Below are 26425 nucleotides of genomic sequence, written 5' to 3'. Positions count from 1 at the left end.
CTTGTTTATTCCTGAAGGGGGGTGAAAAAATGAGGCTAGAATATGGATAAGCTACTGAAGAGTGTTTTGTGTTTGGTATCTGCATTATTACTGTACTTTCTCCTTTCATCTCTCTTAGCCTGATCTGCTTGAAGATGTATTGGGCTTACTGGGTGTCAGGAGACACAACCCCAATCCGTCTGCTTTAGCCACACTGCTTTGAAAAGCAAAGGAGGTGGAAACTTTCTCCTTGTTGCCTGAAAAACTGCAAAAATATGCAAGCCCCGAGCTTGGTCTTGAGGCTAACCTGGAAAACCCATGAAAAAATCAACAGCTTACAAAGAATGCCTGTAGGAGCACAGGACAAAGATAGCATGCAAGGAAATGACCTTTCAAACTATCTGCTATGCTGCTGGCATTACACATGTCTACAGTATCAATCTGACAGGAAAGCCAGAACAAAACCAAAAAAAATCCAAGAAGACTTTTCTATAAAGTTATCCTATCATCCCTTCTGTGCCCTAGCTCTTCACAAGAGCAAATATTTGATGAAGCCATGAGATGAGAAAGACTCTCTGGCTTTCTTGACTGCAGTGGTGCGTGTGAAGCTATTGCCTTCACAACAAGCTGAATGCTGTTTGATTGCTCATTCCTGTGGTGTTTTTTTTTCCCCACTAATCCACCCTGGGTACATTCTAGAGGATCCATGACAGGACTCCAAGACAGGTCTTCCCATTTTTGAGGACATTTCACGGTAGCCACACCTGCAGTGCCATACCTCCCATTTTCTCATACAAATGTGGGGTTACCATGTATCTCGTGCCTGGGCTGGGCAAGAACAATCTTGCCAAAAGCTGAGAACAGCCACTGTGTTCACAAGGTGCTGAAGAAGCAGGCACTCAGGAAGGAGGCAGCAGCACAACAAGGTGACCACCACAACCTCAGCCCAGGAGGGGGGGGGCAGCAGCACAAGATGGCGGCCTCCTCCACCTCAGATTACCCCTGTGGGGCCTTTCTGCCACAACTGGGGACACAGACGCTCATTCACACTCAAGCAAGATTGCAAGTTGGGTGACCCAGCCACCTCCACGATACCCCTTCCCTCCCGGCCTCGAGAAAAGGTGCCTCGCACCTCACCCGCACACCACCTGCCCACTCCCCACAGGAGAAAATGGCCTCACGGCAAATGGCGCTTCGCGCATGCGCGCTTCCCCCCCCCCCTCCGCCCAGCGGGCAGGCTGTCCGGAGGCGCGGCGCCACTCCCGCCGCGGGACGCCGGCGGCCGCCATGGAGGTGAAGGTGGAGGGGTGCGTGGTGGCTGGGGGTGCCGCTCCTCACATCGCTGAGGGGAGGTGTGGGAGGGAAAGGCTGAGGCAGGAGCCAGCGGGTCCGGCTGCGAGCAGGGTGCTGAGTACTTACTATAATGTAAGGTATCGCTGCCGTGACCTTGTGAAGTGATTGCGAGGGAATAACGCCAGCAGCAGCAGTGACAGCCGGCTCCTGGCTTCAGGACATGTGTGACAGCCAAGCATCAGCCCGTTCCCCTGACAGCGCTGGTGCTGGTTTGTAAAGTGTTGAATTTGTTTGAAAGTAAACCACCAATTAGATGGCTGGTTTGTTTTTTCTTCTCTTATGAGCTGACTGCTTCTAAAGACCTTTTTTCTTTCATACAGATGAACACTGAACAATTCGCTTGGAAAGCCTGGCACCTGTTCTGGTAACTTTGAAGGTGTACTCGTTGGCTTTCATCCGCACAAAGCTGCTCCCTATGCCTCCCAGATGCTGGATGGAAGCGGGGCAGAACACAGCTGTGGAGCTGAGCCCCTTCCACTGCACTCCTGAAGGTAACTGTGGGTGGTATTGGCAGCTTTCCTGGGAAGGTGGGGGTGTTGAGCACCCGAGAGCCCCTTGAAGTTGGAATTGCCAACGGTAACACTATTTCATGGTATGAATGCTGCTTAAGTTCTCTGTAAAGCTTACATGCACACACAAGAACTACGAGGAATTTCTTTTTTACTTTCCTGTACCTTTCCTGGTAACAAGGTATTAAAACATACAGCTTTTTGTGTGTGTTACATCAAACGTGAAGATTCACTGCAGTTCAATGGCTGTTAATTTTAGGTGAAAGAAGAGAGGATGACAGGAAGAAAAATCACTCTTGTTTCAGGTTTTAAAAACACTTTGTGGTAAATGAATCCCTCCAAAAAAGGCTTTTGTAGTATGGGAGTGTGTTGTGTAGCCTTTTTCCCAGTGAGAGATGTCCTTATCTGATGGTTTGTGGGGTGTTGAGTATGAGCAGGAAATCCTTATCTTGTGTTTGTTCGAAATGAAATGTTGTCTTCTAAGAAGTTATTTTCTTTGGTTTACACTTAAAAACGGACACAGGAGCTCGCTGTGTGGGGTTAGAGGAGCTAATTGGTGATGCAGAGGCAGTCTGCTGAGAGTTCTTGATGCCATCAGATGTTGCAGAGGGGAAGCAGCTTGCTGTTTCGTAAGTGGTCCTTGGGACTTACTTGTCCTGCACAGCTCCTTAATTTAAAACTGCTCAAGGGGTTAGAGAAGCTTGGAGTAGTTGAGTCAAAGTACTGTTACAAGGACTTTTCTCATTTAAAATACGTATGATCTGGAATTTAAAATAATTTTGCAGCTCAGGTCCTACTGCACTGTGATAGAAACTCTTAAATATGAATTGTCTGGCAATATTCAGTAGCATTAAATACCTTATTTGGCTGTCGAGCTCTATGTGGAAGGAAGGAAGATGGTTTTTAGTGCCCTTACCAGTATGTATGCCACGCTGTCCCAGACAACACTTACTGTTCATGAATATTTGCTAGTCTGACGGAATATTACATCCTATTTCATCCTGTTATCCACTTGGTTGCCACATAGGCAAGTTGTCCTAGAACAAGAAACCAGGGTGACTGTAGTACGTTTTTGAGCCAACTTCAGTTTCTTTTGTTATCCTTCCTTGTCAACTTGTTTTATGGTCATCATGCTTGTCTTCTTTGCCTTTGGATCTTTCCGGTGGGAATGATAAGTTCTCTTTCTTTGACTCTGAGTGATAACCGGTGCTTTTAAAATAATGCAGGTGTATTCGCATAGACTGATCTCAGCCGAAGTCCTCTTGTCTGTAGCATGTCTGCTAAAACATACTGTTCTCTCCCTACAGGAGAGGGAAAAGTGTGCTCTCCATTCTGTTAAGGTTCTCCCTGCTTCCCTAGTAATGGTGAAGCAATAAATTGGGTAGGAGGAATCTATTTGAAGTATGTTTGTGTTATCCTGCAAAGTGAGATCCATCCATTGCTGGAGGGTTTGATTCAGGACCTCAGAAACCCCATCCTTAGTTTGCAAGGGAGGTGCCTAACTCCTTGTATGGTGTTGGACTGCAACTTGCAGAAGATGAGGTCTTCTAAAAGTGAGACTGAAGGGTATCACAGAGAGAAGCAGGGAGACAAAATTTGCTGTAACATCTGCTATATGGCAACTTTGATAGCTAAGGATGAACAACAAACTGCCATACAGATGAATGACCATGCCATGTCAGCTGAAATGATGGGAACATTGTAAACAGTGCTATAGTTTGCATTCTGTGTTTATAGGTGATGAAGTCTTCAATGCAAAACTGTGCCTGACCGTGCTTTCCTGTGAAGCCCAGTGCACCAGGTTCTTTGCAGTCCTTTGAGACTCTGGATGCTACCCTAATGTATATAGCAATACTTATGTGATTTTTGAATGTAAATGTGATGTGTTCCTTTTCAGTTACTGAACAACTCAGCTCAAGCAAGACACACAGTGTTGAAGCAGGTGGTAGTACTTGGACTCTGCTTAAACTGCTTCCTCCCATTGAATTCAAACACATAAACAAGGTATCTGCTTCTTAATAGAAGAAGGCCATCTGTATTGTGTTTTCCAAGTGCTTCCTGGATATGTGTATGCTTGTTTTTTAAATATGCTTTTTCTTCCTTTGGGAAAGCAGATAAGAATAAGAAGGGAGTTACTTTTGGATAGTGGATTGTGGCATGTTTGTATATGGAGTGTTAGGAAGCAAAATGAAAGGTAATGGATGTGGTGTTGATTTTTCCTTCTTCAGCTGTCATTATTTGAGAGTCTTCTATATAATAAGTGCTTTTATTCATTTTTTGGAAATACTTATAGAGGCAACAATTGCAAAAGGAGAAGGCTGTAACTGTTACTTTCCCACGCAAGGCTGTGAATAATGTGTATGTTAAATATTACCTCAGCACTGAATTATGGTGATAATAACATGCAAGCCTTCAATACCACTGCAGTTAAGACAAAAACTTGCACACTTTTTTTTTTTTTTTTATTCTTCTTGCTGTATGGATTTTGCTGGGTTGTGTTGTCCTGTGACCAGTAATCCTAACCTGTCTGGAAAAGAAAGGCAGATCAGAGTTTGAATGGTGCCCTGTTTCTTCAGCTTTTGTCAGCTCAATCCATCAGCACCTTGCTGGAGAGCAGGATGACTCTGCTGTGATTGAGAGGGATGTAAGAAGTGCTCTAAGCACCAAATCCTGTTCTGCACCAGCCTCCCTGCGCTCAACCAGGGTGGACAAGTTGGTTTGGTGGAAACAGGAGTTCAGCATTGTGAGCCATGTTGTAAAATGACCTTTAAATGGCAGTGTTTAATGTTCCTCTTGGACCTGATGCATCTCCGAGCCTTTTTTCTCCAGGGCAGTTCTTTTTGCTTTTTTTTTTCCATGCAGTCTTTTCAGTGTCATCGAAATCATTTATGTGCAGTCATAGAAACACATTGCTTTGAAAACTTGAGGAATTCTAAGGTGTTTGCTTAGGAATTAGAAGGAAGTTTCTTGTCATTCCAATTGTTAATTAAGATTAGGTCTAGTTTCCTTCTGCCAACGAGAATGAAGCTATTACACCTATCAAGGAAAGGCTGTATTGACAGAGAAGTGAACTGTACACTGATGTGAAATAGCAAACCAGAAGGGTAAAAAAAATAATCTAATAAAGCAAACATTGAATGTCTGTCTGGTAGGACGTTAGGTCTAGACTATGGGTTGGAAATGTCAGTTTTCATAATTTGATTTCTGTGAAGATAACTGGTGAACTTTCTGGTTTTAAGGAAGCAGTTATCTGTAATTTAGGAATTGAGTCAGACCAAAAGGAATTGAAATAATGCAGTGAGGCTTTAAACAGCAGGCTGTAAATATCATAGCCAACTGGTAGAGTGAGGGAGATGATCATGAGCAAATATGTCAGCTGTGCTAACGTGAAGGGTTTATCTCCTGTTGTTTTTGCGTAGTTTTTAATCCGTTATAAGCTCCAAATCCACGTAATATTTGAACTAAGATACCTTAGGTATGACTTTTTGACTTGGGAGTGAGCCACCTCCTTCAAAAAGTCCAGCTGTGACTCTGAGCAGCTTCATGTGTGTTGTTTTAATCCCAACTCTGAGTAACTTTTCACGTAAGCTGAAGTCAGTGGGAGCTGGGACTGGCTGTCAAAGGCTGCCCTTATCTTTATTTTAAAAGCTGAACCTATCCAAGTGTCAGTCTGAGTTAAAAATGAACTGTTTCTTCAGAAGCAGGTAAGATGCATGCCCGTGTCTTTCTCATTGTATTTCAGAACTCAGAAGTGTCTTCCAGTGTGATGATTTCTTAGTGTATTCTGCTAAAGACTTGAAAATGAGGATTTGCTGCTCTCTTGAATAGATGATTGTGGCTTTGAGTGATGCGTTTTCAAGTGCTGCCTAAGACGTTAGAGGGTTTTCTAAGTAACATTTGTCTATTTGAGACAGCAGGCGAGTTCTAAGTGACACTCATAATAGCTGTTACTGACAGATACTGACAAGAAAAGTAGTTTTTTCTTTCTTTCTCCTGTTTTGGTAGATAGTTGTGTAGTATTTTCTGCCTCAGAACCTCCCTGTTTTAAGAGTACTTTAGAGACGGGGAGTATAAAAACAGTTACAAAGTTTAAAAAAAAACTTCTATTCAAAAAGGTACTCTGTTAAAGGAGAATTACCTGAGAACTTAATGGTTTTAGAATTTTTCAGTCACTGTTATAATCATACTGTTTCTAGGAATCTGTTTTTTTTTCCCCTCTAATATAAGACCTGACTTCATATTATACTGGCTGTATAATGTCTTAGCAGTTCTTTGGTACTGCCTTGAAGACTTTGAGCACTGATTTAACTGGCAGAGCCAGGCTGGCAAGTAGGACTGAAGTGTTGGAGAAGTGCTCATGTGAGTGGGTTGTGGAATCATTTAACCTTTCTGGAAATAGGGTAGCTGTCTGAAGTAGCGCCTGGTAAAGCACTGCTTTGGATTAGGCCTTCCTTAAAAACCAGAGGATGTTTTTTCTTTTTCTGCCATATTATCTTGCATCAGTGAATTGTTACCTCTGCGTAAGCTCTTGTAATATTTGCAACTTTTAATGCAAGAGGTAAGATCTCGTGCTCATTTTGGAGCATGGGTTATCCACCAATCTGTGGTTCAGAAGGAATCTATTGAATCTAATGAATCTATTAGAAATGTTTTGCTGGCCTGTTGTCAGCATAAACTGACCTAGATTCCTCCTCTGACCTGTTGACTTCTGTGCTTGCTGCTTTTCACTGCTGCATTTGAGACTTCCCATTCTTCACCCTTCTGTTGTCCGGGGAGCTCATTTTCTTAAGCTGACTTGAAAATGTCTTAAACAGTAGCATAACTGAAAGTACAGCACCTGTATGAGGGTTAAAAATCCTGTCCATCTTTAGCCTTCCAGCCTCCCTTCTGTGTTTCAGGGCACGTGTTATGTTGAAGGTAGCTCATGGTGGCTTTTAGTGAGGTTATTCCTGTGCTTTCCCTTTGTGTGCTGTGAGAGGAGGAGTCACAACAGATGCATAATCATTTTTTTTAATCAAACCTCCCCAGAACTGTTAATCAGCACCCAGCCTTTCTTTTTTAGGTTTCCTCTGTTTCTATGGGAGAGGCTTCAGCCTGCGGTAAGGAAGCAGAGATACTTGCATATAGCTGAAGGGCATGAACACAAGTATGTGCATTTTCTCCTGAAGTAAACCACTGTGTGTTAAAAGCACCTTTATATTCTGTCACACAGAGATGGTCAGCAGTCAGTCTCTTGCCATAGCAGACAGTGGGAAAAGGAAAAAAAAGAAAAGGACCAGAGCCACGGATCACGTCCCTGGGAAATTTGAAGGTTGGTGGTAATTTCTGAGCTTCTACTTGTAATGGTTCATTTTCTCTTACAATTTTCATAGCTAAACATTGCTTTCTGGCCAACATTAAAAGTCAGCATTTCTGTATTTCTTTAATCTTTCAGTCTTCCGTCACTTTTTATTTCTTGTGGTTTTGAAATTGATGTGTTCTGTTTATACTTGATATTTTTTTAAAATAGAATCAGTGTTTTGACTGCTAGATGTGAGCAAAAATGCCAAGGCACTATCACCAAAATACAGTCCAATGGGACAAAACTGACTAATACAAAACTTCTTTGGGAGGAAGTAGCATTGTAAGGTAGATTACAAGCGATGATGATAGCAGTCTTCTGGGCTTAAGCATTAAAATTTCATTTATACTTGAGATACTACATCTGCAAGTGGATTCCACGTGGTAGGCATTTTCTGATCAAGGAGGGAAGTGTTTTCCAGTTGAAAAAAAATCAATTCTGGCTTGTAAATGAAGACAGGGGAGGTGTGTTAGATCCTAGCAGTCACTGAGGTAAAATGGTGCTTGTGTGAACAAACTTGTAATTTTACTGCTGAGATGCAATAAATTTGCTCGGAACGTGAGGAGGAAAAAAGGTGAATAATGAGGCATAATTAATCCTGGCACATCTACTTTAATACTTCATAAATCTGTTTTCTGTGGTCATTACCAAAGGACATTTTCTCTCTTATGTCATGTGAGAGATGCGCATCAGATAAATAGCTTGTCTCAGTGTTATTCACAAACGCTTTGGCTTATATTTCCCATTTGCTGGATTTCTTTGGCAGATTTGTACAAGCTGACTGCTGAGCTTCTTGGTGAGGGAGCTTATGCCAAAGTTCAGGGTGCTGTCAGCCTCCAAACTGGGAAAGAATATGCAGTAAAAGTAAGTATAGAATAGAAGCAGTATCACTACCACCTGTAACATGTTTTCCACCTCCTGCTATCTAAGTTAAAACACAAATAGAGTGTGTAATAGCAAAAGCTTTTAGGAAATTCTTAATGCATGAAATGAGTCTAACTGTTGATAGGTCTGTCATTCTAAATATCTTGCCTCTGGAATGAACTGTGATATCAGCCACTGGTAAAATTCACAGACCTTAAATGGTGTTGTTAATGGCTAGGTCTAGGGCTTGCTTTTGTATCATGTCCTGATTTAATTGCAATCCTACATATATGTATATATATATATATATACATCCTACAATCCTACGTATATCTATATCTATCTATCTATCTGTCTGTCTGTCTATATATTTACCTTTTCTTGTGTTAGAAGTGGCCAAGTCATTATCTAGCATGATGGCCTGTGAATCTGGATGTAAAACTGAGGACCTGGCACTGCATATTGGTGGTGCTGGTATTTGCAGGAACATTGTGAGCTTTCAGTTCATGTTGCAGTCGTTCAGTCTCCACTCCTGTGGAAAGCCTTTGTCCTCTTTTGGTCTGAGGGATGTGTGAAGGAAGGTGACTTCTGATGGCACTGCAGGACTTTGAGATTATGTGTATGTTTGCTTTAGTACATTAGGTCTTGCTATTGGGTCTCTGTGACATTTGTGCCGGGAGCCAATGTCTCATTCTGTGGTTAGTTTAGTACTTTTTAATTAAATGCACATAATGATGAGTCTGTTCTTTCTGTCTATTTCATGTCTGATGTGACTCAAATCTATTTTTGTTAGAACTCAAAAGGATCTCCTTTTCTGCAGAACTAAAGTGATGCAAGAAAAGCCTTGTGGTAACTGATCAGTAACTGTGGTAACAGGCAGTTTTAGTTCCTTTCTTCTCTTCCTGTCCTCGTTTCTCCTGTCCTTTGAATGCTTTCCAGACTCTGCTGACACTGTAAATAGGCACGTGACAAATTAAACAGGCAGAAAAATGCGGAGTATCTCTCTCTGGTGGTCGTATATGAGATTGAAGTTCTAGATCAGTTATCCAAATCCAGAGGCACGGGCACAGTTCCTGCAATGATCTTTTGAATATGAGTTCTATCTCTTCCCACAGATCATTGAAAAAAATGCTGGCCACAGTCGAAGTCGGGTTTTCCGTGAAATAGAAACACTGTATCAGTGTCAGGGTAATAAGTAAGTATAGAGTCTCTTGTTTGTTTAAAGTATCTTGAGTCTTTTTTCAAATTGAAACCTCTTTATTTTGTATTGTATTTTATTTTGGTTCGGAATTTTGCAGTAGTCTCCTTAAAACCAGTTGGAATTTAGACTTGATCTGTTCAAAATAAGATTTTCCTCCTATCTGGGAAATTTAGAGAAATGTTTACAAATTAAGTTGCATAATTCAGTCATCATCCAGGTCGGTGTAGTCTGAACGTGCTTCAGTAATGCGTGGCTTTTGTCTAAATAAGGAGTTAACATGTTGACACTTTCCCTTGTGATTTCACCACTGGCAGAAGCTGGCCTAGTAACAGCTGCTGTTGAATGCAACAGTCTTACCCTTTCTTAATGCATGCTTTTTCTTCTTTGTGTCAGTCCTCCTGCTTGCAGTTCTTAAATAAGCCAAAAGCTAATTTAGCTTTCATTTGGATGATTGTGCTGACTTCATATAGCCACAGGATGAAGCAACTTCAGAGCTGCTGCTCATGTCTGAAAAGGAAGGAGAGCTTGTGCTGCCAATGACAGCATGCTCTGTGATGAGTGTAAGCAGTTTCTGAAACTACTCCTTTAGATATCTCTGTTAAAGTGTTGCTGTATGATAAATAGTGCAGCTGCTTTCTGTGCTACAGTTGTGTGGGTCACATTAAAGCCTATTTTTAAACAAATTTTAAGTGCAACTGTTAAAGATAGTCTAAACCTAAGCTTGTTTATCAAACGCTTGGGTTTAAGTTGTGCTGTAGAGAAGCAGGTTAATCTTTGTTCTCTGTGTTGTTGAAAGCATATGATAATCCAGCATGTAACTGATTTAAAAACAAAATGCAGTTCTTATGGCCACATTCATCATTTAGATTTTGTATTCCCTCTAAGTTTTGAAAAAAAACTCTTAGATGAACTTAAATGTTGGACATTTTGAAGGCAGCTTGAGGTGTTTGTGTTGCACTGTGCAAAGACTGTCCACTAATAAGCCAAAATTGGTTTTAAAGTGGTAAGTAATGTACTGGACTTAATGTCATGTTGATTGTTGCCTGTCTCCTGTGAGCCTTGTGTGTTTTGCTTTGTGATTTCTGCAGAGAAGGAATGCCAATGTAATTATTTTTTGCTCTTGCCTTCAGCACAAATGCTCTCTTCCAACTTATTAAATATAGCCTATTATCAGTTATCTTCCTGTCAACTGAGCAGTAGCAGAAGTCTTTCACAATTCTGTCCTATGAACATTTTGGGTTTTGGCCTCCTGTTTCCCCTGCTTAAATTTCAATATGACTTGGGAATTGATTTTAATGCGATAGGCAACCAAAACAATTTCCTTAATTAGCACTTTCATTTTTGGTTACTTCTGGCACTTCCTAATTATCCATAACAAGACATTCATTGCTCTGTTTACACTGTCTGCTTCACTCTTATAGTTACCCTTGTTGTTATTGTTTTTTTTAAAGGAACATTTTGGAATTAATAGAGTTTTTTGAAGATGACACAAGATACTACCTTGTCTTTGAGAAGCTGCGAGGAGGTACTGTACAGCAAGTGTGCCTTTGCTTGTTGAGTCAGCTGGGTCCTGTTTGTCTCAGTGTTTCAAAAGAAAGTGAAGAGCTTATTTTAAATGCCTGACAATTTGAAGACAAAGAGGCAGCAGAGGGAGACAGTATGTTGAGTATTGTGCATGACTGTGGTATAGCATCTAGATATCCTGGTAATGTTTTCCTTCAGTGTAGGATTGATGCTGTTTACTTGAAACTCGTGCAGTAGCTATTAGAGAAAAGACATTTTACTTTTGCCTCGCTTTGCTCCAGTAGTAAAAGTGTCTGCTTGCAGCTGTTTGAGAGCCACTAAAGTGAGCATTTGTGGTCACTGGTCACTAGGGGAATGAAGCTACATCCAAGCATTCAAGTGCACATGAAGTCTGTGTTGTGCAGTTTCTCCTGTTTGTTTGTGTAGTGCATAATTACAGTATCCATTAACTGTATGGCATGAAAAAACATGAGTTAAAAGTATGACGTGTCATTCGAAGAACAGCTGAGTTTTTGAAGGTTTGTGCTCCTGTCTGTATAACACCATCTGCTGTCACTGATGTGGAGGACAGTAGCAAACCACATTTGCAAGAAATGCAGATTATTTTAGTATAGATGCAGAACTCAATTTCTTAAGGACGCTGCTTTTCACTGAGAAAGAGCTTTTATTCACTTTCCCTTAAAATTACTGTATCATCTCGTTATTGTTGCCTAGGTTTCTCTTCTTCACTGCACAGACTTCTCTGGCAAATTAGCTGTAGCAGGGCTAGATTGGAATAAGCCTGCGTTTGTCCCTTTTCCCATCTCTGTGTCCTTCTGCTCGTTAATTCTCTTTCTTCATTGAATGTGAGGCTGTGTGTGTCAGTGTTCCTGCACTGCTGCTGAGTGGGTAATAGTGCTGCACTTTCTCCACTATCTTACCTACTGTTTTTCCAGCACTTAACTTAAGCTGAAGCTTTTCTCTTTGAAAGATGTCAGTATTTGAAACTTTAATTATGTGGGTTTGAATGATTATCAAAGAATATTGGAAATCAAGGGGTTGGGCCAACTTCTGATGGGCTGCAAATTCTGGTGTTGGTGTAAACAGCACAGCTGGCTCATGAATCTTACTCTGGATCCAGTCTCAAAGGTGCACTGCTAACTACAGTATTGGGTCATAGCATGGGCTTTCCATTTTTGCCTTCCTGTAGCACAGAGAGTTTGGAAGGTCAGCCGTATTCAGAAGGGTGATCTGAAATAAATCTGCTGAGTGAAGTGAGCACTTAATGTGGCTCAGACCTGCTTCCTGAAAAATCTGCAGGCTTTTCCGTAAAGATGGAGGCATTTTTGGGAACTGTTTTTACTTTGTAAATGTGTAAAGAGCCACTCTGCCAGGAAAATCCCTTGAACTCTGTGCCCCTAAAAAATCTATGGTAAGCTCAGAAGTGGCGTTATCAGCAGGGGAAACCTTGTGTCTTTGAGAACTGGTATGTGGTCCAAAGTGGCCTTCTTCCAGCCATCTGAAATAGTACTTTAAAGCATCTCTGAAGAGTCTTTTTGTTCATCCTTCTTTTAACTGTCTCTACCAGTGAACTTCATTATTTTTCTGTCTGAACCCTTAATGTGGCAGCAGTACTGATGTAAGAGTAAGGCGTCCTATAAGAGAGGAGTGGAGGTGTCCTTCTACCTCTGGAACTTAGGAATAAAATTGAATTCACCTGATATATAAGATATATGCAGTATTTGGAGCTAAACACAAATGTCACAGTTACTTAACTTCTCTGCCTAATTGCTGTAAAAAGCATACATCTCTGAGTTAAAAAATTATATATATATTAAAAAATGCGAGTAGTAAGGCTGTTTAATGGGGTTGGATCTCCGTGGATTATGTTTAATTACTTTTTAAAGGCTTTTTTAATGTTTTGAGAAGATGAACAGGATTCACTTTAAGAAAAGGAAATAAACTTCCCTTTATGCTTTGTTAAAGAGATACCAGTGGTGCTCTGACTGCCAGTCAGAGGTATATTCATATTGGTATATTCATATTTGAGAGGCCTTTTGTCAGATTTCACACCCCTAGCTCAGCGTGTGAGCCTTATCTTGATGTCAGTAGGAACAGTGTATTTAAAGTATGTGTTGTCATTTTGATAATATTGAGATTTAATTAAAAAAAAAAAAAAAAGTGTTTACTTGATTTTCAGAGGAAGATTTCAGCTGTCAGATTACACAAAAGAGGAGAGTTAGTTCCAGGATGCCCTGCTGTGACCTGGAGATTGGTGGATTTTGCTGAAGTCCTACATACATATAAACTGATGTTTGAGTTTTCCTAGAACTAACTTTTCTAAATAAATTCTCTCTGACTCTGTTCTCACTGCAGTCAGTTTTCCCTCTGTTGCAGACCAGTATTAGCTATTGCACTTTTATCCATGTATTGACAGAGCGTTTTCTTGGCTCAGGCAGCATTTGCACTAAGATTTTCTATCTGTTAATTCTTACAGGTTCAATCCTGGCCCATATCCAAAAGAGGAAGCATTTCAATGAACGAGAAGCTAGCAAAGTGGTGAGAGATATCGCCTCAGCTCTGAATTTTCTTCATACAAAAGGTAAAAGAAGTTTCTCTCCATCTTTACTGCTTGATATTGTGCCTTTAGGATGTGAAGCACATTTTATCTGTAAATTGTCAGCCTTAACTTGGATAGCATTTCCAGCCATGCCAGATGACTTATGTTATCTTCCTCTATAACAATCATTTCATAATGTGGTTGCTTTAGTGATCAGCTGTGTTAAGATGGTATAGCCTTTTGAAAAACAGAAGTTAAATCAGCAGCTGAGGAGAATTAACACTAAGATTGAATCCATTTGCTTGTTCGCATTACCTAAGCCACTATGCAGAGGTTACTCAAAAGGAAGCTGATTTCTTTTTAATTTCTCCCTCTTTCAGGTCTGCAGAGATGCTTTTTTTGTATTTACCCTGAGTTTCTGCTAGTTGCAAGACCTCCATATTAGCTATTGGTCTCTACATTCAAGTCCCCGCTGTTGAGGGAGGGACTGACGAGTGAACCATAGCTTTTCTTTGGAGGTGCCCTCATTTCATTAGGAATGTGGTTAGATTTAAAAGCATTTCTGTTTGTGTGAAGAGTTCTTCTACTTTAAAATGCTTTCCTCCTGCTGTTTTCTACTTAAAAGTACTCTGGTTTCATTGCAAAACATCTGTGTGTTATGGTCAACTCAGAGCTGTGTGTTCCAGTGGAATGTGGTAGATGACTATAAAACCTTATCCTTGTCCACATTATCTGGTTCTGCTTAGATTAAGCATCTTTACTTAATGTTTGCTTTCATTGTATTGCAGTAACTTCGAATTGAATGGCACTTAATTGAAGGCTATGTTTTTGACAAGCTTACCTTTCCATTCACTTTGCTTTTCTTGTTAGCCACCTTTTACAGCTGATCTGTAGGTTTGTTTCCTATCTAAATTCTTGAGTAAAATAAAATAGGTTCATTTGTAGGCTTTACTTCTAAGTCACAGGACTGCCTGTGCTTGAAGAGTTGAAATCACAGTATTTAGACCTCATGAGGTTGAACCTATCAAAAGAGTGACAATGCAGAAAGAGTAAATAAAGCAAAAACCAAGGAATATTGATCTTGCTCAATGTTGTGACTGTGATCAAAAGTTAATTCCAGTATGTGGGAAAGAGCTTAATTTGGGTTAAGATTTTTGGTAATATTCATAGCCTGGCTATGCAGTGACTGAGTTTTGAATCTGCTGAGGATGTTGTCTTTGAATACCCATGTTCAGACTTGGCATTACGGAGTGAATAATAAACAGGAAACTTAGGCCAGACATGTGGAGAGACACACATTCATCGTGTTAACAGCAGAAAGTCTAGGAATACTGCTCAAGCAAATTTAATATCTACTCAGCTAGTATCTTTCAGTAGTTCTCTTAGAGTGCTTAGCCTTGATTCCCCGTTGCCCAAACAAAAGGGATGTGATTCATTAGAGTGGTGCTAAAGCATCGATGTACTTTCTTTCCTGCTGTTTGCTGTGAATTGGTACAGTGGGGATGTCTCACAGAATCAGCTACAGCAGCATCCTGCTTCATTTTATTGTTCTCTTTATGGTTCTTCTGTGTCACATTAAAATAATTAGTAAGTACCATACAGGACACTGAAGTAAACAGGAAATGCAAGCAGTTTTATCACACAACTTAACAGTGGAGTGCTACAGCTAGTTATTCAGATTTTTTTTTTTTTTTTTTTGAGAAGAACTAGTTCTTTTGCTAGTAGTAGTTTAAAACTCAGCTGGATGATAATGCTGCCTTACACCCACTTGGGGTATGTGTGCTTTATTGCTAATAATCCATTGGAGGAGTGTTTAAAGGCAGTTGTTTTCTTTTCTCAGTGCTGCTGCAAAATAAAACATTATATAACCAGACATTTGAATTCAAACTGTAATACAAAACAAGGCTGTTAGGTTTCATGTTGCAAGCAGACCCAACTGCTGGGAGTTCTGTCAGCCTTGCTGTAAACGTCAACATGGGCTGACTTGATGGATGTTTGTCACGTTTCCCCTCTTCCATGCACAAGCAATGGAAGCTGCTCTGATTCCTTTGGGTCACTGCTATGCTACGAGTGTTAGATTTTAAGTCACATCTTGTGGTTTGTGCTGGAGAAAAGAGATTAGAACCTTGGCTAGAAGTTGGTGGCATATATTCTATCTCATAATACAGAGTAGTAGCAAGTGTGCTTAAAGTGCTTTTAAACAAGACCAGAGTGCTGCTAACAGCCAAGTTGTTCATTGGATTTTTATTTTTGCTACTTGTTTTCTGCCTTCCTGTTATAGTTGATCATATTAAATTGAGGACTTCCAGCAAATATATGTTTAGGCAATCGAGGAACTGTTTTGATCGTACAGAACTGTCTTTGCAACAGGTACTTTGTGTTTCCCAGGGTGGCCTATTCTGGTAGCAATTGAGTGAATGGTTCTCCTGAAGACTTTTTTTTCTACCTCTGGCACAAAAGCCTTGATATTTTCTTTTGCTTCAGCAGTGAATACGTAGCTGTACATGACATTAAAGGGGCTATGTTTTCATCTGGAAGCTCAGTGTTTTCTTCTAAGGAGTGTCTCAGGTAGTGTCTATGCTGAAAGGAATTCTGCAAGCTGTTGAATGATTTCTCTGGAAAGACAGACCTTCCTGTAGAAGGCACAAAAATCTTTTGGCTAGATCGTGTACACAAGTACATTTTCCTACAGCCCTGTCATCTCAATAAGCTGTTTTTAATTAGCTAATTTTAGGGTTAGCCAAAGTGTCCCCGTGTTAGCAGGTTCTTGTTTCCTTGATTGACTCCTATATGCTTTTAAAGATGATAAAGGCATAGCATGATGCAACAGTCACTTTTTACAAATAAGCACTGCAATTTAGTTAATTGCAGTGTCATTACGGGCTGTGTGTGTGTAAACTCAGGCCTAGAATATTTCCTAGACCACCTTCTAAGAAAAAGAAATACAGAGAAATAAAACAGGAGAGTGTCTTTTCTAATGAGCATTTGTATTCTTATTTAGGAATTGCTCACCGGGACCTGAAGCCTGAAAACATCCTGTGTGAATCTCCAGAAAAGGTGCTGCTCTGTTCTTTTTTAAAAAAAAATACACTTTATAATGTTAAACTTCATTTCCTAAGTCAGTGCTCACGTTCAGTCTGTTCCTTACATGAAAATTTCCAAATCTGTTGGTGAACTTCAACAGAATTCCAGTGAAGCCTGGAAGAGTCTCAGTTCTTCTGTGAGCTGTAAAAATGTAAGCATCTGTCCAGCTGATAAAAAGCCACCTGATTTTTGACAGGACGTGGCAACTAGAACTTAGCATTTATTCTGAGGTAATACCCAGATGAACAAATAGTGTTTGCAGTCCAGCTGGTCGTGTTATGTTTATTTCCCAAGCTGCTCCACTGTGTACTGGCACTTGCCCAGTAAATAGAGAAGTAATGTGACAGGGTCAGATGCTGGGGATGTGGGACCAACTGAGGGAGGTTGCTCACCAGCCCACTGACCGATGCTCACCAACCCTCCTGAGCAGTGGAAGAGAGTGAGATGAATTCCTTCTGTATGATGTCAAATGATATGGAATATCTCTTTGTCCAGTTCAAGTCAGCTGTCCTAATTCTGTTTCCTCCCAACTCCTTGTGCCCTTCACTCTGAATGGCCTTTGCTTCATACAACACTGTTTAGCAGAAACTGTAAACATCTGTGTGTTATCAGTATTGTTTTCCTCCTAGAACCAAACACAGCATCATACCAGACTTTGAAGGAAAATCCATGCCAGCTGAAACTAAGACAGTCTCAGTCTTCTGAATCTGAGTATTTTTATCTTTGGTTTTAGGTCTCTCCAGTAAAAATATGTGACTTTGATCTTGGTAGTGGGGTGAAGCTGAACAGTGCATGTACTCCCATAACTACTCCAGAGTTAACAACACCGGTAAGAGATGGACTGTGGCTTTGTGCTTTTCCCTTTACCACAAAACTGGTTTTCACATCTCCAGAGTATGGCTTCCAAAGGGCTTACTGCAACAACACTGAGTGGTGGATATTTCATTTAAAGCAGGTGTATGTGTGGTAAGTACTGTCTTGGTTTCCCAGTCATAGAACAAGTAAACAAAAGAGCAGCTCACTATGTTAATTCTCCTGTGGGCCAGAATGCATCACACTGATCCTGTTTATATCTTACCACCCCAAAGATGAAGATTTTCATGGTTTGTTTTTATGGGACTGAGTTTGAACTCAATTTTGTCTACATTTCTACAAACTTGGCTTTTGTAGCTAAGATCCATGAGCTAGAGGGAATGCAACCCTGCAAGCAGTTGCTTCATAACAGATAAACTTGTAAAGCTACAGAGCTGTTCTTATGGCATTACTGTGGAAAAAATAACCTGTCAGATTGTTGCAGGAGTTTGTTTTCTAAAAATCATTTTCCATGATATACTTTTTACTTTCTGAAAAGCCCCAAATGTATATGTAAGATTTAAAAGTGTGAAATATGAATAAGTAGATCCTCTGAATAAAGTCATAGATTAATATGGAGCAGTTTATAATTCTGCCAAAGAATAGTAGAATCCTGTTTGCTTTCTGTGGGGCTTAACAAAGTGAGACTTGCAGTAAAATCTAACAGCAATTTTTAGCAGTCCCTGATGCACAGTTCTGTTTCTAGACCAAGGCATATATTGTAAAGAGAGGAAAATGTTTAATTAAAAAAAAAACCACCAAGAGCACCACCAAAATAAATATTAGGCTCAAGCCTCACTTCAAAATCTCATTTAAATTTGATTTCCTAGTGTGGGTCAGCAGAATACATGGCACCTGAAGTAGTTGAAGTCTTCACAGAGGAGGCCACGTTCTACGATAAACGGTGTGATCTTTGGAGCCTAGGAGTGATCCTGTACATCATGCTCAGTGGTTACCCTCCTTTTGTGGGCAACTGTGGCACAGACTGTGGCTGGGACAGAGGAGAAGTCTGCAGAATTTGCCAGGTGAATTTGCATATATTGGGCATACATAAGACACTGTACTTTGCCCTGTGAGTGTAGGGTGTAAGACTGGACAGAGTTCTGAGGGGTGGTGTACATATTGATTACATGGGAAGATAAGCTCTCACTGAGAAGTGAATCTGGTAATTAAGACTTGAGTTATGGCAGCCCTTTCTCATGTAATGCTTGGAAAGATACCTCTTTCTTCTCTTGATGAGATCTCAGAGCTTTCTCTTGCCCTTCCTCCACCCTCACTGTATTCTCTAATCCTTGATCTGGTTGACAGTAATCACTAGAATTCCTCAGGTGAAAGTTGTGCTCCCAAGGAATTTCTATCCAGAGCCTGAATTTATTCTTTCTGAAAACAGTAGGTTGATTTCACAGTTCCTGGAAAGTGAGAGGTGTTGTCAGCAGACAGTGTATCACAGCCATCCTAAAACATACTGCACTGCTCTGTGGAGCTGCCTGTCATTCTCCATTTGCTCTATAAGGAGACTAGTTGTTTTCAGCTGTCACTCACCCTATGAAGTGGATAAAACTAAGTGGAAAGAATCTCACCTGAGAAGTCATCATCAACAGGTCAACAGGTTATGTTCTAGTTGCTGTTTAAATTAAACATTTTTTCCTTTACCAGAACAAGCTTTTTGAAAGCATTCAGGAAGGCAAATATGAATTTCCTGACAAGGATTGGTCACATATATCCTCTGAGGCCAAAGATCTCATCTCAAAGTTGCTGGTTCGTGATGCTAAAGAACGACTTAGTGCTGCTCAAGTTTTGCAACATTCATGGGTTCAAGGAGTATGTATCTCATTGTATTTTTAAGGGTTATTCTTCTTCCTTAGTTGTAAACAAGCTGTTCCTTCTCTCTAAATATTTAGCAGAAATATTTCATGTTTAGTGCTCATGTCTTGATTAATTACATTATATCCAGTGGTTTTATTCTTCCTGAAGCTCTGTGTGGTAAATATTTAGATGACTCTGTCAAGCTTTAAGTATTTTTTTTTAATTTGCTTTATGCATTTTAAATAGCTTTCCTGTGGAAACTAGGCTCTGCAGTGTGCTTATGATGGTGCTGCTCTCTAATGCAGTGCTGCAGAATGCTGGTAGGTACTGTTTTAAAAGAACAGCAGTATGCTCTTTTGCTTCAGTTCTTAGTGCAAGAAAGAATAGATGGGCCCTCTGGAGAGCTTCCCAAGCTTTAGCATTATACCTGCAAATGGTGGTCTCTTTTTATGATGGGAGAGGTGGATTAGAAAATCAGTCAACAGTGATTTGTAAACCCACGGTGAAGTATTTAATGTACAGTATCCCTTAGTTGTAAATTTGAGAGAGTTACCTGTTGTTTTTTAAAATCATTCTTATGAGTGCTTGATTCCCACCTACTAATACATAACTAACTTTTCTTAACTTCTTATTGTAGCAGGCTCCTGAAAGGGGACTACCTACTCCTCAAGTACTTCAAAGGTAATCTTTTTTTTCACTTTTTTTTTTTTTTTTTAATATCTATCAGGTTGGCCAGGAATTGTTATTGAAAGAATGGGAGGGGTAGGAGGTGGCAAATGAGTGGGTAAGATCCGTGGTTAATAGTGGAACTACATAAGTATGGCAGCACTAATTTTGTTAAGAGCATCAGAAATATTAAAGCTGTCATTTTTCTTTATAATCTAATCTTACTTGTTTGTGGGAAAGGCATTGGAGAGGATTCCTGTGGAGCATGGCTAATCTTAGGCTGGAAATAATCATGGTTTTGGCAGTTTGCTGCCCAGGAGGCAAAAAAAGGCATAAAGCTGTGTGTTACCCAATGAGACTACATTTTGATGGGTGGATAATCATATGTACAGGCTAGGATCTGACTTCCATTGGAAACGTGGTAATCACAGTAGCAATTTAACCATGAGCAGGACAAGCTTTGTATAAAGCGGTTTGATGGCAGATTCTGCATGCTGTAGGGCCTGAGTCACACATCTGTTTCTGTTTCCATGTCTGCCACTGGCAATTCCAGGTTCTTCCAATCCTCAGAACTGCAATTCCTGAACCCAGATGTGCAATTCTAGTGGGATTGCAGTTCTCTGAAGAGAGACAGTATTGTCCCGCATGCCTCTGCTTTCTTAACATATAGAAACTGAAGCACGGTGTTGCAGGTGGCTTCCTGGGGTTTCATGGCAGACAGAGGACTAAAACTGTGTCTGTTTCTGAAATCTCAAAGCATTTTTATTATGCATTGTTGGTTGTCCCAGCAAGGAGAGATGCAAACATTACCTGGTCTTTTTGCCTTCCCGTGTCAATGTTTCGATAGGAGAAAGAAAACTGCTTGGAAATGCATTATTCTGCTGTTAGGGTAAACAGCCAAAACTGCCTCTTTGCATGCATTCTAACTGCCTTCTCCTTTTCCCTTGAAAGGAACAGCAGCACCAAAGACCTGACGCTTTTTGCAGCTGAGGCTATCGCCCTTAACCGCCAGTTGTCTCAGCACGAGAACGAGCTCAGCGCAGAGCAGGAGAGTGTTGCCCGTGCTGTGTGCTCCATGAAGCTTTCTCCTCCATCCAAATCCCGGCTTGCCAAGCGCAGAGCAATGACACATGCCACCAAAAACAGTGACTTTCAGCCAGTCCCCCATAAAGCCTTTTAAACTTCTTTCCTGCTACAGATCGGCAAGATCAGCCTATTTTATTATGTGGATTTTCTGTACTGATGAAAGCTTCTCTGCTTCTTACTCTCTGAATAGAAGCTTGGTCTTGGGATGTGCTTCTTAACTTAAAGGAGGTAGCTTTTATGTTTTGAATGTTTTTGCCTGTCAGATTTGGTGCATTAAGATAATTTAACTGATGTTTTTAAACTATAGAAGATGGTTTTGCTGCTGTATTATCTGAGGTGATACATCACAAAGCTTTCATGTTTTCTTCTTGGAAGAGCACATTTTAAAATTCAAGCTTGAAAACATTGGAAAAAAATACTTTCTTGCTTTGCCTGGCAGAGCATAAAGTTTACATATCTCTTTGCTCTCTTTGATGGCAAATCTTGCAAGGTGCTGCTGCTACTGTCAGCAGCAGGGACTGTTTTCAACCAACAGTGCCCATCTCTCTTTTTGTAGACTCAGGAAACAGAGGTGATGACTGGGGGTGGATCTTTGTCTCCACTGCCTTCACTGGGCGTAAATGTTTTGTGGGCAGTATTGTAGAGGTGTAAGAAGGTCACAAGCTTGCAGAGATGATGAGGACTGTGTTGCTTTTTTTTTTAATTATCCTTGTGGATTGTTTGTGTGTCAGCATGTGAGACAAAATCTGGAAGTGTTATTTCTTTTCCTGACACCTTGTTCTCAACCACGTTGTACTGTATATTTTACCAGTTCTTTTTGTCCATTGTCCCCTTCTCTTACAGTTATGCTCTTAAGTCTGATAACCACATTATTACATATCATTATGCTTCGTATCTGCTTTGTTTTGTATGTTAACGCTACTGTCCGTTACACCTTCCTTTCATGAAACTCATGTTCTTCCAAATCCATTGGTGAGCATTACCTGCAGTTCTTAATGGACAGGCTTGAGTAAATTTTGGTACAGGAATAATTTAAGATTGTAAAATCCAGAGGTACATCTGTTCAAAAACAGTACTGCAGCTGCACTCATGTAGTGATCTCAGGCTGAGGGACTAGATTCCAAGTTCCAGTTTTAGTACTGAGATGCACCAGGGATCAGATGTAATTTGGAAGGATACTGGCTGAAAAGCTGAAGATTTTGAGTGACCAAGTTGAGGTGTCTGTTGAGATGGATGCAACTGTTGAGCACTTTCTAAAACATAAGCTGTGAAAATCGGGCTGAGATGCCCAACATGATGCACCTTAACTTTGCCAGCCATTTGTGAAAGCGTTTGCTGGGGCGTTGTGCACAGGCTGAGGAGGGTAGAAGGAGGGTCCCCCAATGCAGGCATTAAACCCTCCCAAGCAGAATGAGGAGTACAGTAGCTGATCCAACAAGTGCTTGGAATTTGAGTAGTCAAAGCTGAATGTATGTCCTATAAGAGCAGTTTTACACTCTTTTATCAGTGTGCATACAGCTATTTTTATACAACATGCTGTATTTTGTGACTAATATTAAAGTTCTATTTAAAAGGTTTTATACATTGTGACAGTGATTCTGAAATGTATTTTGCTTTGTTTTTATTAAAGCATTTTAAGCTATGGATTTAACACATTTGACAATTGTTCTGTGTGGTTTCTTGCTGATGATTTTCAGCAACTTCAAAAAAAAAATAATCAGGAATTACTTACTTCTCTGTGGTTACTCTTGAGTGTAAGCATACCTTTCACTCCTGTGGCTGTATTATTTTATCAGTCTCCAGTGCAGCCAAGCAGGACTTGCACTAAATTGTTAAACTTTGTCTGCTGATTATGACAAGTCCTCCAGCTGGTGGCTCTGAGCCCCGTGAGGCTCTCCTGGTGCTTGCAGCTGCCTTGTGGATGCTGCCAGCAGCTGTCTCCACGTATGACCTGTGTTAGAGCATCCTTGCTCCCTGCTGATGCATACTTAAAAACTTATCTGTTCAGGGCTTGAAGCTGAGATGTTGGGCTTTTTAATCAAGAGCTAAAATCTGGAGTGCTTCTTCAAGGCAGTAACTTCTGGCAGAGAGGAAGATGAGCAGCTGGCAGCAGTTTATGCCAGAGTTGTGTAAAATTAGGAACTAAGAAAACTGCCCCAAACAAGGAAGAGGCAGTCATTTATGTCAATTGTTCTATTATCAGGTGTAAACTAGCTTCCATTACTTGCAGGGCAATTTCTATGTCTCTGGAGGTTTATGACTAGTTGTGTCTAATTGAGTTTGGATGAGGAAAGCTGTTCTTCCTGAAAGGCAATCAATGTGGGAGATGGAATTCCTGTGTGAGGTTCACCTGCAACAATCAGATCTGCGTCAAACAGTGTGGGTTTTGTTTCTTTTCCTATTAAAATCTGAATAGAGCAGGAATCCCAGAACAGATGGCAGGCCCTCTGTTTGTGCTCATTGCTTTCTAAAGGAAATCCTCTTGCCATATCCAGATCAAGAGCTTTAGTTGGAAGTAGGCTTTAAAACCCTCTTTCTTGTTCCTCTCCCCCTTGTAAGAGGAGTAGCGTGAAGCATGGGAGCTCTTGTAGCAGAAAGTGATAGGAGAACAACTGCTTAGTAACACTGATGTTAAACATTTGCCTCAAAATGAAGTCAGATTCAGCTGCTGGTCCAACACTCCCCTCACAGGTTCCTCCTTCCTATCTCATCTTTAACTTGCAATTACAATTGAGAACTGAGTTTTCTCTGGGCTTTGTATTCCCAGAAGGCCCATAGGTATGCCTTTCTGAGGCTGTCTGTTTGTTTCAGCAGGGGAATGGCACTTCTTTGCAGGTAGAAGTCACAAATTGGGGTACCAGCACTCTGTTCTTTTGAAATACTGTTTCACAGATGTCTTTTCTGTTGTCAGCTGAATTTGGTGTGTTCATGTCTCCTACCAACCATGGCTGTGTCTCACTGCTGAATTGCACCCTCTCCTTACCAGGAAGGGCTGAATATCTTGAATATCTGTACTGCTTTATTTCAATTACTGGTTAAAACCAACCAAACAAACAAAACATAGCAGGCAGCTTATATGGGCTTCCTGGCTTAAGAAAGAAGAGGCTACTTTGTGGTGGAGAAATGGGGCAAACCAGGGAAGAAATGGGTGAGCCAGCTGACAGAGAGGCATATTAGCATGGTTGGGGGGGGGAGGGATGTAATTTTAAGGAAACAAATGGCAGCGAAACACCACTAGCCTCAAGGTACCCTGTCTTTGTCCTTCTAGGATCTGGTGGTACCAAGCGTCTGCCAGGTATTTTGCTGACCTTCACCTGCAGGATTTCATGAAGCACATTCAGATTTGTGTTTGCCTGTGTGTTTCAGAAATGTTTCAGCGTTGTTGGTTGTGTGAAAGGAAGCTGCAGTTTTTCAGTCTGGTATTTTCTTCTCCTGTCTTCTCCTTCCTCCTGTTTATTGAATCCTTTATCAGAGATGGAAAGATGCTGGGTTTTTTGTTGTTTTTTTTTTTTTTTTTCAGGGCTGTGGGTGGGCTGGCTCTCAAGGTAGAGAGCAGCTTGGTTAATTTGCAGAACTAATAATTTTTCTTTGGGCCACTCCACTGGCAGCAACAGGCTTCAAAATGTGGCTTCCATGGAAACATACTGCCATGGAAACGGAGAGGCTTGACAATCCTGAAGAAATATTTGCTTGTACCCTTCCTTCCCTCCACCATTCTGTTTCCCATGTGATACGTGCATGTTTGGTTATCCCTGCCAGCTTCAATCAGTGCATTCAAAATGCTCCAAGCACAGAGGTGCAATTCTCTCAGAAGAACACAAAACAAAAGTTGTAAAAGCAATGGTGGCATTTCACTGGTATTGTTTGCACAAAAAGCCATTGTAAGTCTGGAGGGAGATGTCACCGAGCCATATTCTGGTGGGAAAAAGCCCTAAAAGAAATGCTTCAGCATTAAGTTATTTTATGGAGACTGGCTGGAATGAGCTGCTTTGGGGAATCAGGCCCTGCACCCCGTCAAACAAATTGACTCATCCAATGGTTAACAGAGAGAGAGAGCGAGCAGCAGTGCTTTGCTGGGTCCCTTCCAGCTGGTTTGCTTGATGCTGCGTTTTCAGTTGCTGCCTGTCACAGCTGCTTTCACACTAAGATTGGTTAGCAAATTTTGGCAGGGTGACAAGCAGCCACAGTTCATCAACTTTGCTCTGATTCAATGTGGAGTGGGAGGGGGAACGGAGCCTTCCAAAATGTTTTGCTAAGCAAGAAGCAGGGCAGGGGCTGCGTGTGGCAGAGTGTGAGCCAAGTAGATGAGAGTGAGACTTTCTGTGTGATCAAGAGCAAAGCTCATAACACTGTGTGGTGAGTGAGGTATGGATCCCACCTCCTCCACCATTCCTCCACCCCCCAAACCATCCTGAAATTTCAGAAGCTGTTTTTGATCAGCTGGCTTGAAAATAATGATGCTTGCAGCTCCAGGCTGCATCTAGAGAAAGCAAAATTGCTTCCTGTATTTCTTGCTCCTTTTTCTGCTCGTCTGTTTCACTCTGTGTTTCATCCAGGTGTGTACCTTATAGTAGCTTCAGATCCACTTGCTTAGCCAGCAGGCTCCAGCACAGTGCTGAGATCTGTACAAACTTGTGAAATGAAATGGGGAGACAAGTCATGGAGCTGTGTGCAGGAGGACAGCTGACAGAATAACACAGGTTGGTGAATTGGGAACGTAGGGCCAAGTCCTGTCCTCCTCGGTCAGAGAACTGCGTGATAGGAAAAATTCTAGTATGAAATGTTGTAACTTTAAAGGATCTGTAACGCACAGGTAGAGGTGTACCTATGTGTCCCTGTTGCAATACTTTACATGGCCCCAAGGGATGGTCAAAGCAGTGGGCTTTTCTTAATTTTTTCTTAATTTTCTTTTTCCTCTGTGCTTTGTGTTTTGTTCCTGTGGCATTAGCTGTGGGAACATGCCATTTCTGGGGAAAAAATGCATATAGTTGCCATGAAAACCTTCTGTGAATCAAGTAACTCCCAATCTCATCCTAAGCACGGAACTCCAGAACAAAGCTTCAGCAAGTGCCTGTACCACAGTGGCTAGATTCCTCTAGTGTTAAGCTGTGTCATATTACTGCTCTGCACAGCAATCTTCAAGTAGTTTGGGTCCTTCCAGGCTGTGCTTGCAGCAGACTGGCAGTACTGTCCAGGCTAAGGGGGGGATGCCATCCAGCATGTTCTCTTTTTTATGAAAAGATGCTGTCACTCATGACTATGGAAAATGCCCTTTATTTGCTACACATCCTCCCACCAGCAGCTGCATGCAGATTTCCTCATGTCCTGTCTTGGAACTGCCTTGCAGTGACTCCATGCCCTCTGAAGCTGTTTCATCACAACACTTTCCCTCTCCTATCTGAAGGTGCTCTCAGCTTCATAGTGATGCACGAAGTGGAATCTACAAAACCTGTCTCCATTCTCATCAGTTGATCTCATTTTAATTAAAACTGGAACAGACTTTACCCTCCAGGTTTTGGCCACCCCATTTCTTTTCTTTGAAGCTTCAACCACTTGAGCAGCGTTGCAAGCCATCATCCCTCTCTTCATGCCAAATACCCGACTGGCATCCAATTTCCCCA

The 26425-nt window shown here is 41.1% G+C and overlaps 1 protein-coding gene across 3 annotated transcripts; it reads left to right on the top strand.

Moving 5' to 3' along the window:
* Positions 1-1209: 1209 nt before the first annotated feature.
* On the top strand, positions 1210-22389 carry MKNK1 (MAPK interacting serine/threonine kinase 1). 3 transcript variants are annotated; one of them, XM_042820121.1, is made up of 14 exons: positions 1210-1286; positions 1653-1823; positions 3739-3845; positions 7054-7152; positions 7949-8046; positions 9162-9241; positions 10699-10772; positions 13248-13352; positions 16312-16367; positions 17128-17223; positions 18077-18271; positions 18903-19067; positions 19690-19733; positions 20670-22389. In XM_042820121.1, exons 4-14 carry the CDS (start codon positions 7056-7058, stop codon positions 20896-20898), a joined length of 1239 nt encoding a protein of 412 aa, XP_042676055.1. In that variant the 5' UTR covers positions 1210-1286; positions 1653-1823; positions 3739-3845; positions 7054-7055; the 3' UTR covers positions 20899-22389. The 3 variants fall into 3 exon arrangements, with proteins under 3 accessions (XP_042676055.1, XP_042676053.1, XP_042676054.1); XM_042820119.1 differs by lacking the exon at positions 3739-3845; XM_042820120.1 differs by lacking the exon at positions 3739-3845 and having other exon boundaries at positions 1213-1272.
* The last annotated feature ends 4036 nt before the right edge of the window (positions 22390-26425 follow it).

This window comes from Centrocercus urophasianus, unplaced genomic scaffold (genome assembly GCF_019232065.1).
Source record: "Centrocercus urophasianus isolate 14NV4802_14NV808 unplaced genomic scaffold, USGS_Curo_1.0 seq_18, whole genome shotgun sequence".
In the NCBI taxonomy this organism is placed as follows: domain Eukaryota; kingdom Metazoa; phylum Chordata; class Aves; order Galliformes; family Phasianidae; genus Centrocercus; species Centrocercus urophasianus.
This window is presented reverse-complemented; position numbering and strand designations above follow the sequence as displayed.

Bases quoted from the DNA above. Each gene is read 5' to 3' on its own strand.
- MKNK1 (XM_042820119.1), top strand. From the start codon at position 1,748: ATGCCTCCCAGATGCTGGATGGAAGCGGGGCAGAACACAGCTGTGGAG. The intron at 7,153-7,948 runs GTTGGTGGTAAT...TTTCTTTGGCAG, and splicing joins CGTCCCTGGGAAATTTGAAG to ATTTGTACAAGCTGACTGCT. The intron at 13,353-16,311 runs GTAAAAGAAGTT...ATTCTTATTTAG, and splicing joins GAATTTTCTTCATACAAAAG to GAATTGCTCACCGGGACCTG.